Source organism: Mizuhopecten yessoensis, unplaced genomic scaffold (assembly GCF_002113885.1).
Source record: "Mizuhopecten yessoensis strain PY_sf001 unplaced genomic scaffold, ASM211388v2 scaffold11101, whole genome shotgun sequence".
Classification (NCBI taxonomy): domain Eukaryota; kingdom Metazoa; phylum Mollusca; class Bivalvia; order Pectinida; family Pectinidae; genus Mizuhopecten; species Mizuhopecten yessoensis.
In genome coordinates this window covers 2,280,679-2,292,650 of record NW_018408880.1, presented here as the reverse complement: position 1 = coordinate 2,292,650, position 11,972 = coordinate 2,280,679, and the positions used below count along the sequence as shown (strand labels likewise).

Here is an 11,972-nt window from a genome sequence, read left to right as displayed (position 1 = left end):
GGTTTGTATTGTTTTCGGCCCTGTTCGACCCTTTCACCACAAAACTGCACATTTCAGTTTAAATATATAAGAATGAAGTGTTTCGTCGTTAATAATCTATGCAGACAGTTAAAAAGACTTCTTGTCCCATCTGCATAAAAAATGCCAGTTTATTTTTTTACATAAGAAGCTCTTTTATTCATTTCAATGGTATGCCTTTTTTCTAATAAAAAAAAATCGGTAAAAGACCCCCTCGGCTTCTCGTTTCATCTCGTAATTAAGTCGCCCTTTCTCCTTTCAATAATACATAGCCACACTGAAACCAATTAATATATTGCCTCACAGACATCCGTGACTCCGTTATTAACTGGTTTAAAATTAAAGCAGTCACGAAATAAATGTGTGAACCAAGTAGGACCAAGTTTGTAAAAGCCCAGTCAGCTTAGTGAGTCGTTAGCTTGAAATTATTATTTTTTGTATTTTTTTCTTCGTCTTTATTTTGCACACAATTACAATACATTTAACATGACAAATATATATACATCTATACAAACATAACTAAAAAATACTCGTAGTTCACCATGACCCTTGGGAGAATTCCAGTCCATGACAACTTCTTGTTAACTGTATGACATATACTATGGCAAACTCTATCATCGTGTTGCACATTAAACTAGTATCTGAGTGGTATAACTTCAAAATGCTCATCTGAAAATGTTAAAACAACGTATTTTCATGTTGTCAATTGACTTTTGCTAATATTAATTTTCACGTATCTAACGGGGCTAATGGTAAGTCTCTGATAAGGCATCGGACAACCGGACTCAAGATTTACGGATTTACGGTATTATTGAGTGGGTGGTTGATCCACAATGCCATAGGCAGATAGTACCTGCGCGATATTTGTCGTGTATTTCTCTGTGTTGTGTTCACGTTATAGCTGTGTTCTGGCGTGATTTGTCATTTAGGACCGCCATCATGTCATTAAGGACCACTATAATGTCATTTAACCTTGTCACTGTTATGTTATTAGTTAATACAGCCAAAGTGGAAAAGTCACTATTTATATGTATAAGAAATGTATTTATTGATATTCAAATATCATTTATCTATATTTGAAAACAATTATTGATATTTAAAAAATATTTATTTTTTATTCCCCCCCCCCCCCCCCTATATTTTTGTGATTCTAAAAAAAAGTGCGATTTTTTTTAAATAATTAATTAAAATTCACTTATCTCTTCCATCTCTCCCACTGTTTTTTTTAGTTGTGATAAGGCCTTCACTTTTAGTTGTAAGGGGCCCATACTGTATCCGATTATGTATAGTTTGTAATTTTCGCGTATTTTCGCGGGTGTTTGCTTCAGAAACTCATAGTTTAAAGTTAAAGAGTATATTGTGTCCGGTTTAGAATAAGTCTCTTTTTTTTCATCAAATATTCATTGTATTATTTTACATTTTTCTATATTATATCTAATTTTGATACTGTCAGTGTGACATTTTACCAAGCGTTAATGAGAAGCGTATTGAGACAAGGGAAGTAACCCCTATACACGTTACCTGACTGTGCCTTAAATACCTGTGTCACACATACCTATCGCACCTCTACACACTTAGACTCGCCCTACCTGTTATTGTTCAAACGGTTTCAAGATGGAGAATCGCGTCAAGTGTCTCCTGTATGGAGCGTTAGTATTTTCCTCACTAGCGTTCCTATTTTTCGTGATTGGGTTTTCTACACCTCACTGGCTAGAATCAGATGATCGTTTTATAACGGTTAGCCATTTCATCCGTCTCGGACTCTGGGAGGCCTGCTTTAATCAGTGGACGTACTACAAAGACTACACTGGTAAAACATATGACGGATGCTGGTGGATTTTCTCCTACGAGTATCGTCCAATTTGGCAATGGTTGAACCCCCGTAAGTATCCAGGTTTATCTAACAAACCATATATGATTGTTTTAATAGGATTAGTTGTATATTTGAAAAGTTTACCTGTTGATTACAGGTGATATTCAGGTAAAACAAAATGGATGATATGTGAATCACCCGGGACCATTCATTATTTTTGAGGACGGGTATGCTTGGCATTTTCGATTAGCTTTACACCTTAGTTCTAACAACTAACTTGTATTTAATGTATGAACACAATATATACCTTGTTAGTAATGTTTAAAACGAATATACATTTGCATCTCTTTAATTTTTATTATTAAAATAAAATAGAAACACACATACAAGATGCTTTTATATAATTGTAACTGCTCCTTAGCAAGAAGGAAGTCAACATATAAATAAAAAAAAAAGTGATAAATGTCAATTTTACATCATTCTTTATAACAATTTAATACATGAATTTCTTTAAGTAAAATAATTTGAAGATTGAATCATTTTACCTTGTCTGTCCATGAACAACCCTTTTTAAGATCTTGTCACTGGAATTTATTAGAAGTATCTAGTAAGCAATAGGTATCGACAGTCAGTTAAATAAATCTCAGGTACCTATTGTAAATATAAGCAGTAAAGATATTAATGCACTATATATAAGTGCCAGATAATAGCAAATGGATACTTATAATCTCAGATTATAAGTATCCATTTGCTCATGATCACTTGTGATGGGTATATACCTGGGTAAACCTGTGGCCAAATTACATAATTCTCTATGTAAATTATACCTCCTGAAATAAAGCTAACAGGGATATGGATACTAAGGGTAATGCTGGAATACCAGAATATTCATTGTGGAGTCACTGACGAGGACAGAGAGTAAAGATTTAGACAGATGCTTACATACTTAACTGGAATTGTCTATCTGTACATGTCTATCCATTCAGATCTGGCTGTCAATAATTACGTATACCCATACCAAAATTTGTTAACAGTTAGCACATGTACATGAGCAGCTTATGCTCACATGAGATCTAACATCATTTTTTCGTGTGCATTTTAATATGCAAATCAGAAAAATGCTCATATGAGCAGACAAGATCACATGATCAGCAGAAAAGCTCATTATATTATGATACTTGGTGCATGTATGTAACACCGATATTGAGCTAATGTGAAAAAGTTCATCCGTTGGAGTTACCTCTTCATTTATGTAGTTATATACCATTTAAAAACATTCTGGAAAGAGCTATTCCTATGAGTGCTGGGCATGTGTCGGTGCAGGCACACAGGGTTTAAAGTCTGCAATTCTGGCGACATTTCTAGTTTTCAAATACATGTAACGGGGTAACTCAAACAGACCCATGCATCTTGATGGGTCAAGACCAATTTATGTGTGAAATTGTATGGCTTAATTGTAACCCAAATGGAGCCATTTCTGGCGCAAGTCTATTGATGACACTGTTAATGTAATTAACCTAGGGTGCCTTCGGCAGTATTTTTCCAGTGAGGTAGCACTATAAAGTCAGCATCATTTCCGCGCTATCACAAGGAGACAAACACGAACATATCGCAGCCTCCAAAAACACACATGCATACACTACACACATGCATTTTGCACACAGGTGAGGCCATCCTTATTTTAATTAAATGACCATAGCTGTTGATATAACGTGAAACAATATGAAACCAAACCAAACCAAATGGACCAATCACTGAGATGGGCTTGACAATTTCATTTATGTGTGGAGTAATGGGTTATGCATCAATATATCCACAATAGCTAATTATCTGAACCAGGATCACTGGAGCAAAGACAAAATGTAAATGAACCATAGTGTAAGACTGGTATAATATATAGGCTACAGAACCAGTAATTTATTCTGGTATAAAGAACCATCAATAACTGGGACAAGACCACATACTGTGAAATCAAATATTGTTGTGGTGCCAAAATTTTATGGTTTTTGAGATAAAAACACCATTTTGTGTCTACATAAATTTGTGGATTACAAACGCTAGTACCCACTCGTACGAAGATCAGCTTTGTGTCAAACCCATCAGTACAGATGAAGAGTATCCACAAAATCAACGAAATTTATCATTAAAAATTTATGAACCCCACAAAAATTAAATATTTCACAGTATGGGATATTGACCCTGCTTTATTAAAGGTCACCGGAGCGCTATCAGAACCATTCGTTACTGGGGTTACACTGGTGGAATTCTGAAAATGCTGTTGTGGAAGGGAGATAATTGTATATGGTTTGATCTTGCTGCTAGGAAAATCCCTGATCGATAGGAAAACCTATACTACTCATAAACAAACCTGATCATCCAGGCTGAGGGGTTAAAAAATTGCTTACATATTCCCAAATCTTGAAGTTGTCAAAAAATGATAATCTTGTTGTCAATTTAAGCCTATATATTGATAGAATTAAAGCACACCATTTTAGCACAGAATCATAAAAAAATAGTTGTTATTTTAAAGGGGCTGGTCGGGAGGAAAAAAATACAAAAAAATGGGTCTAAATGCGTTCTCTGGCCTTCCAAAAATTATACCATGGCAATATGATGGTCGAGTTCTGCTTGCAATGTCCAGTTTTGACCACTGAAATCTTGGGGAAGCCCCGCGTAAATTTAGCGCAGATCTATTTATATATGACACATGGTTGTTTCAAAAGTGAGGCAGTGAAGATAACAACGGTAGCACGTCGTCTCAACTAGCGGACAAGACAGCAATACTATACGTAAATAATTGTTTTCAAGGGTCATGTATGATGCAAGTGTAGTATTCCTACCTCTATGTTGTTGTTATGTATAACGGTATTGATACCTCGTGCCTGTCATGACTTTTGCTGGGTCAATTGAGAGTTTTAGACTGTCAGGTGACGATTTAGGATTTCTTTAATATAATTATAATTATTACTCTTAGGGAGTAAATTTCAGGAAAAATTTGAATCGGTATATTTCATAAGAAGGTATTTTAAACATGTGTATGCCATTTTAGCAAATATGACATTTTTTCCCCAACCAGCCCCTTTAACCTATTAAATAGTGTTCACTCTTAACTAATATCATTCATTGGCATATATATTGTAGGTAGACCTACATGTATGAAAACCATGTCAGGATCCAAGTTTTCTGGACCAGGCAGGAATGACAAAAATGTTTCTAGCCCCTGGTCATCTTTGTTATATAACCGCAGTATTAAATACTGTATACTGGGAAATTTTCGCCCAGTCAAATGCTTGCTTAGTGTTAGTTTCACCCTTCACAAGTAACTACTGTATATTGCATGTTGTGTACTTATATTCGCTCTCATGATAAATTCACCCTAATTTGGGAGGGTGAAAAAAGGTGAAAGTTTCCCTGTGTACAGTATATTAATATATCTGACATTGATCATGACCTTTTCTCTTATTACAGCATGGTTCCTTGGAGTGCAGGTTGTGATGACCTTGAATATGATCTTAGAGGGTGTGTCTCTCCTGCTTCTAATCCTGTTTGTGATTGGCTGTTGCCCAGGGAAAACCAGTTACAAGGCGCTTTTCTTTTTATCAGGACTGACAATATTATCAGGTAAAGTAGAACAAAATAAGTCTTGTGTATTCCAACCTGGCTAACCCCACATCCTCCCTCGTTCTCCATGAAAATTAGGATGTGTCTATAGATATTTACATTTGATCGAAACTATCATATATTTGTAGCTATAATATATATGTATATTATTATAATTTGGCAAACTATTTTTACAAATAATATATACAGCATTTCATACTTGATCAGTAATTGTCTATATTGTAGATTTAGCTGAAAAATATCAGGATTTGTTCTTAAACTACAGTAATGATATTGTAATGAGAATTCGCTTTATTTGGGATGATAAAGGGACTTAATTTAACAGGTTGCAACTATTGTGTAGTGTATAAGTTTTAAAGGATATTGAAGGGTTTTGACAGGTTAGAAGACCAAGGTCACTTACTAGAAATGGTGGTAATACAGATAGATCCTTTTTTGGGGGTAGGGGGCACACTCGGGCACATGGCAGGGCCCTTGATGACCTGTCAATTTGCACCGTTTGTTTTATAATGTTTTGCAAAAAAGGCTGTTACTGCTGTTGAATTATCTCCCTTGCCTGTGTTAAATTATAATTGAGAGATGTATTTTACTAGTGGTTCAATAAAACTATGTCCAAAAAACAGAAGCACAAGAACTCAATTGGTCATTATTTATCAGTTAAGCTGAGTATAGAGTTGATATAATTTCAAATTACCATTATCGGAGGATTGAATTGATCAGAAATTGAAATGTTGTAAATATTCGTTCTTTCCAGGGTTGCTGACTGCATGTTGTACAATCATATTTGGGGCAAAGTCAGTGATTGACCGACAGTGGCTGGAGAACCCTGACCAGAACTACCTGTCCTGGTCATTTGGTCTGATCGTGTTGAGTGGATTCTGCATCCTCTTCAGTGGAATGTGCGTCCTGGTGGCAGCCATGCAACTCCGAATCGAGAGTCAGTACCGGGAGACGGAGCCGTACGAGGGATACCAGATGAAACCAGCTTCAACTCATTATTAAAGTCACAGGGAAATAAATAGGTCAAGGTCACTGTAACCAGAATATACATTGTGGAGTCACTAGGACAGAGTGTGAAGGTTTAGACAGATGCTTACATACTTTACCAAATAAGAGGTTTGGTTGCCATTCCCTGAGTATTTTGGGTTCATATTCACCCCTTATGTTAATCACCTGGTGTGATTAAACTGGTAAATATATCACTCCCAGAGTGATGTCACCGAGCTTTGTCTCAAGAGTGATCTCCCCTACCCTATCTCCTGATTCCCAGGGTACTTCTATAGTGTTGAGGGAAACGAATTATAATATTATTCTGATAGCGACCTGATTTTTTTGATTGAGATAACTTATGTTGTTTGTCCTATAATTTCCTACATTGAAGACCCTACTTCTATGGTCATCAGTTTAAAAATTATGAACAATATGTTACTTGTCATGCAGGCTTGTCCCGAATGTGGCTGGACTTTGCCAGTGACGCGGTCACTCTTGAGTGTTACAATGTACTGTAGCAGAGCTACATTTTGCTGAATATTATACCTATAATATCTAATGTATTAAGATTAACAGAGATCTATATTGTTTTCTGGGAAAACATATCCATTATAATGGGGTTTTATCTGAATAAACTATCACATTCTAATTACATAAAAAAAAAAACATTTCGACAGTAATAGCATTTGTAGTGATGAGTGTGACTTTCCAAAATGGAGCTTCAGTCCGAACTGACCCACTGATATTAATATTACTTACGCAATTTAGATCGTCAGAGAATCCTTTATTCATGTTAAAGTTAAAATCTATTTATGACAGGAAAACATTGATGTACATTTGCAAATATTAAAATATGGGGCTTTTATGTCTTTGTTTCATTTTTATATTAAATGACATCCAAATTTCTCCAAATCACCAAATTTTACACCAGTTTTTACGTATGTGAACCCCATTGTGTGGTAACATCCCATAAGTTCCATAAGTTTATATTATGATCTTACGTCCAAAAATTAGATAGAATAACTAAAGTATTGATAAGTACATGCTCATAGTATCAGAGTTCGTAGATATACAAATAAAATTGAAAAGTAATATTTTATACACAGGGCTGTGTACACTTGCCTAATGATGTGGTCCTTTGACCCAGGATTTTATTAAGTTAGACAGAGTATGTACACCTCCAGTACACATATAAGTTATGATAAACAACAGGGAAATCCTCCAGATATAATCCATGTCATTAACATTCCATCAGATTTCACATTTCTTATTTAAATATAAACCAGGGAAAAAATGTAAGGAAAATAGAAAATGTATAAATATTTTTGTAGTACATGTACTGTATAACCTTTGAGAACATATCAAAAAGGTCATTTGTCATTCCTGTATATTTGTATATATGTGTGTTGTACAATATCATTGTTGTTACCTGTGTTCAAAGTATGGCTAGCTTATTGACGTGTTGTTTTTTTCAAATGTTAAAATTCAGAAATAAGAGTAATGGATAGGGACGCAGAGTGTTTTGATGGCAAACAATAGAAAAATGCTTTATAGATATTTAACAAGATAAGTAAAGGAAATTATTTTGAAAGTATCTGTTTCTGTCAACTTGTCAAAATATCAGTGCATTTATTTTTCTAAAAAAAAATCCAGACGTTAAGTGAAAGGTATATAAATTCATCAACTGAATGAAAATGACATTAAAGAAATCCATTTGAGAAATAGCTCCCCTTCATTGTATGAAAAATAAAAATAAATAGATATTTCCTTCTGATGAGTAAATGAGCTAACAATACTTTAAGAACTGTGTAACACAGTTTGATGTGTACATCAATCGTTGCCATATTGTTAATAGTACACAAACATTGTAAATAGTTTCATTTTGTGACTGTTATTATAATTAAACAATTGATTTGTTAAACTGTCATCAAACTTTCAAAATACCATTGTCATGTTTTGTGCAACAGGTGTAACATTTTTTATTTAAATAAGTGACGTTTAACTTGTTACAGAGTTACTGTTGTGTGTTAAAGGGGGGGAAATTCTGGACGGAGCATTCTAAAAAAGATAGGAACTTAGATCAAATCGTTTTTAAACATTTATAATACTTGTTGCAGTTTTACTGTACATTGTATGTCAGCGATTATAATCGCATTAACCGTTGCCCATTTCTGATATGATTCAGTTATCAATAACTGTATTCCAAATGACTGTATTTCAGCATTTCAAATTAAAAGATATGTTCAGTATTTGTGTAATGTGTACAAATTGGACAAATCTTATGTTGTGATACTAAAACAGAATATTTTGCTCGTAAGTTTTGTAAGTTTAATTTCTTGTTGCTGTTAATTGATAATGTATTATAATCTATAGGATATCTGTCGGATATTGCTTATAAACATTTTCGGTATATTCATTAACAATAAGATTGGAATTATGTACATATGTATATACACAGTAATTAAAGGTAAGTGTAATAATTTGTATTTTTTTTTTTTTAAGTAAAAATATAATTTTACATAAGTTTTCTTATATGTGTAAATGGAAAAGTCGCTTTTAGTGTTTGTGGTATATATTAACTGTTTTTAAATATTATTAAATTTCAAAAATTTCACATGACTTTGTAATGTATTTTCCTTGTTTGATTTGTTGCAATTTTTTTTTAATACCTTTTAAACACTAAATGTTTAAAGTTTTGATTCATTAATAATTTAACTATCTTCCTTAAAATCCAAGGTATCAGAATAATCTATAGAAAATACACAGTTTTCTTGATAAATGTACCTATTATGTTTCAGATTTTTTTTTCTTTTCTTGAATTACATGCAATTTTATACTGTACATAGACAACAAATCCTTTTTAAACAAAACAAAAAAATATATTACATAATAAATGCATTTTATATGAAAATCATTGTAAACCTCAAGGTCAGATTCATGTTTCAAGGTCATGTCCACTTAATCCTTGTTGTTACCACATCATCACAGAATAATAAAATATATTTCTGAACAGATGCCTTTTTGCCAATCATTTTCTCGATTTTCATCAGCTTACACATCTACAATCTCTTAAGAAAATAATATATCACAAATTGTGATATATAAACATAAGGACAAAATATACTATACAGTACCAACACCAGGACAAAATATATCAGTGACCAACTCGGAAACAGTTATACCACAGTGTCAACGCAAGGACAAATTATACCACAGTGTCAACACAAGGACAAATTATATCACTGTCAACACAAGGACAAATTATACCACTGTGTCAACACAAGGACAAATTATATCACTGTGTCAACATAGGGACAAATTATACCACAGTGTCAACACAAGGACAAATTATATCACAGTGTCAACACAAGGACAAATTATACAACAGTGTCAACACAAGGACAAATTATATCACTGTCAACATAGGGACAAATTATATCACTGTCAACACAAGGACAAATTATATCACTGTGTCAACATAGGGACAAATTATATCACTGTGTCAACACAAGGACAAATTATACCACAGTGTCAACACAAGGACAAATTATACCACAGTGTCAACACAAGGACAAATTATACCACAGTGTCAACACAAGGACAAATTATACCACAGTGTCAACACAAGGACAAATTATACCACAGTGTCAACACAAGGACAAATTATACCACAGTGTCAACACAAGGACAAATTATACCACAGTGTCAACACAAGGACAAATTATACCACAGTGTCAACACAAGGACAAATTATACCACAGTGTCAACACAAGGACAAATTATACCACAGTGTCAACACAAGGACAAATTATACCACAGTGTCAACACAAGGACAAATTATACCACAGTGTCAACACAAGGACAAATTATACCACAGTGTCAAAAACAGGACAAATTATACCACAAGGTCAACACAAGGACAAATTATACAACAGTGTCAACAACAGGACAAATTATACCACAGTGTCAACATAAGGACAAATTATACCACAGTGTCAACACAAGGACAAATTATACCAAAGTATAAATACAAGGACAAATTATACCACAGTGTCAACATAAGGACAAATTATACCACAGTGTCAACATAAGGACAAATTATACCACAGTGTCAACACAAGGACAAATTATACCACTGTGTCAACACAAGGACAAATTATACCACTGTGTCAACACAAGGACAAATTATACCACAGTCTCAAAAACAGGACAAATTATACCACAAGGTCAACACAAGAACAAATTATACCACAGTGTCAACACAAGGACAAATTATACCACAGTGTCAACACAAGGGCAAATTACACGACACCAGACTGTTGGTATTAATATGGGAACAAACTGTCCTATTCTGGCGGACTTGTTTTTGCTTTATATGAAGCTGAATTTATTGATAATCTTATCAAGATTGGTAACAAAGGAGTCCTTCAACATCACATTTAGATAGATCGACGATGTACTGTCTTTGAGACGCAAAATGTTATTCGCCACATCGATCGTATATACCATCCTGACCATGATCGTGTTTGAAATCAAGGACACCGCAGACTCTTCAACTTCAGCCGCGTTCCTCGGTCTTTATTTACAACATGACCAACAGGGCAGCTAACTACTAAGCTGTACGATAAGCGGGACGATTTTAACTTTGTACCCTTTCTTGACAGTAACAGCCCTCCTCCTCTATCTACTGTATTTATATGTGCAGTTGATTCGGTATTCAAGAGCTTGGCCCGAATACGTAGGGCAGTCGCCAGGTATACGTACCGGCCATAGGTCAGTGGTTTTTCTTCGGGAACTCCGGCTTTCCTCCAACACCAAAACCTGGTACGTCCTTCAAAGGAACATATATAGCTGTTAACAGGACGTAAAACACAAACAAACAAATGGGCCGAATATCATGTATTTCGTGATAGATATCTCGTCTGCTGACTGACAAACACAGCACAGTTCCCAACGATGTAGGTAGGTTAATGAAGACTTGACAACTTTAATGGTCGCAATGACCTGGGAATTATTTCCTAGGCTTTGTTCTTGATTATGCTCATAAGTGTTCCTACGTGTTTTGTTTTCACTTCCCAGTTTCCCGCCACGAGGGCGTGCTATTACTTGGATATGACCTAAGAGCACACGAAGCTTATCCTTCCAGAACACATGGTCTTATTATCCTTGTATTATTATACGCCCGTCAAATTTGACGGAAGTATGATGGTATGGGGTTGTTCGTCCGTTCGGCCGTCCGGCGTAAACTTTTTGCTTGTCCGGCAATCTCCTCCTACATTTTTCGACCGATCTCTTTGAAACATGGTATACATTATAATCATGATATGAAGTTGTGTCTCCCTTAAAAGAATTTTGATTCGACAATTTTTGCAATAGTTCTTGCCCTTTGTTCATTTCAGTATTTGAAATTTGGTCCGGAGTTTTTCTCCTATATTTTTTTATAGCATGTCGGCTAAACACTCTTAGAATGATGCAGATCTTATTTCAATGTAAGAAAGTATATATAACACTATATGGCATTCGACGGGCG

General features: G+C 34.6%; 1 protein-coding gene across 1 annotated transcript; it reads left to right on the top strand.

Moving 5' to 3' along the window:
- The first annotated feature begins 1,593 nt into the window (after nt 1-1,593).
- LOC110465767 lies at nt 1,594-9,452 on the top strand. The gene is made up of 3 exons (XM_021521841.1): nt 1,594-1,900; nt 5,300-5,452; nt 6,207-9,452. The coding sequence occupies exons 1-3, from the start codon at nt 1,633-1,635 to the stop codon at nt 6,452-6,454; spliced, it is 669 nt and encodes a 222-aa protein (XP_021377516.1). The 5' UTR covers nt 1,594-1,632; the 3' UTR covers nt 6,455-9,452.
- Nucleotides 9,453-11,972: the final 2,520 nt, after the last annotated feature.

What these genes read in the sequence shown, in the direction of transcription:
- LOC110465767 (XM_021521841.1), top strand. Translation starts at nt 1,633, where the DNA reads ATGGAGAATCGCGTCAAGTGTCTCCTGTATGGAGCGTTAGTATTTTCC. An exon ending in TTGGCAATGGTTGAACCCCC is followed by an intron (nt 1,901 to 5,299) that starts GTAAGTATCCAG and finishes CTCTTATTACAG; the next exon opens with CATGGTTCCTTGGAGTGCAG. An exon ending in AGGACTGACAATATTATCAG is followed by an intron (nt 5,453 to 6,206) that starts GTAAAGTAGAAC and finishes CGTTCTTTCCAG; the next exon opens with GGTTGCTGACTGCATGTTGT.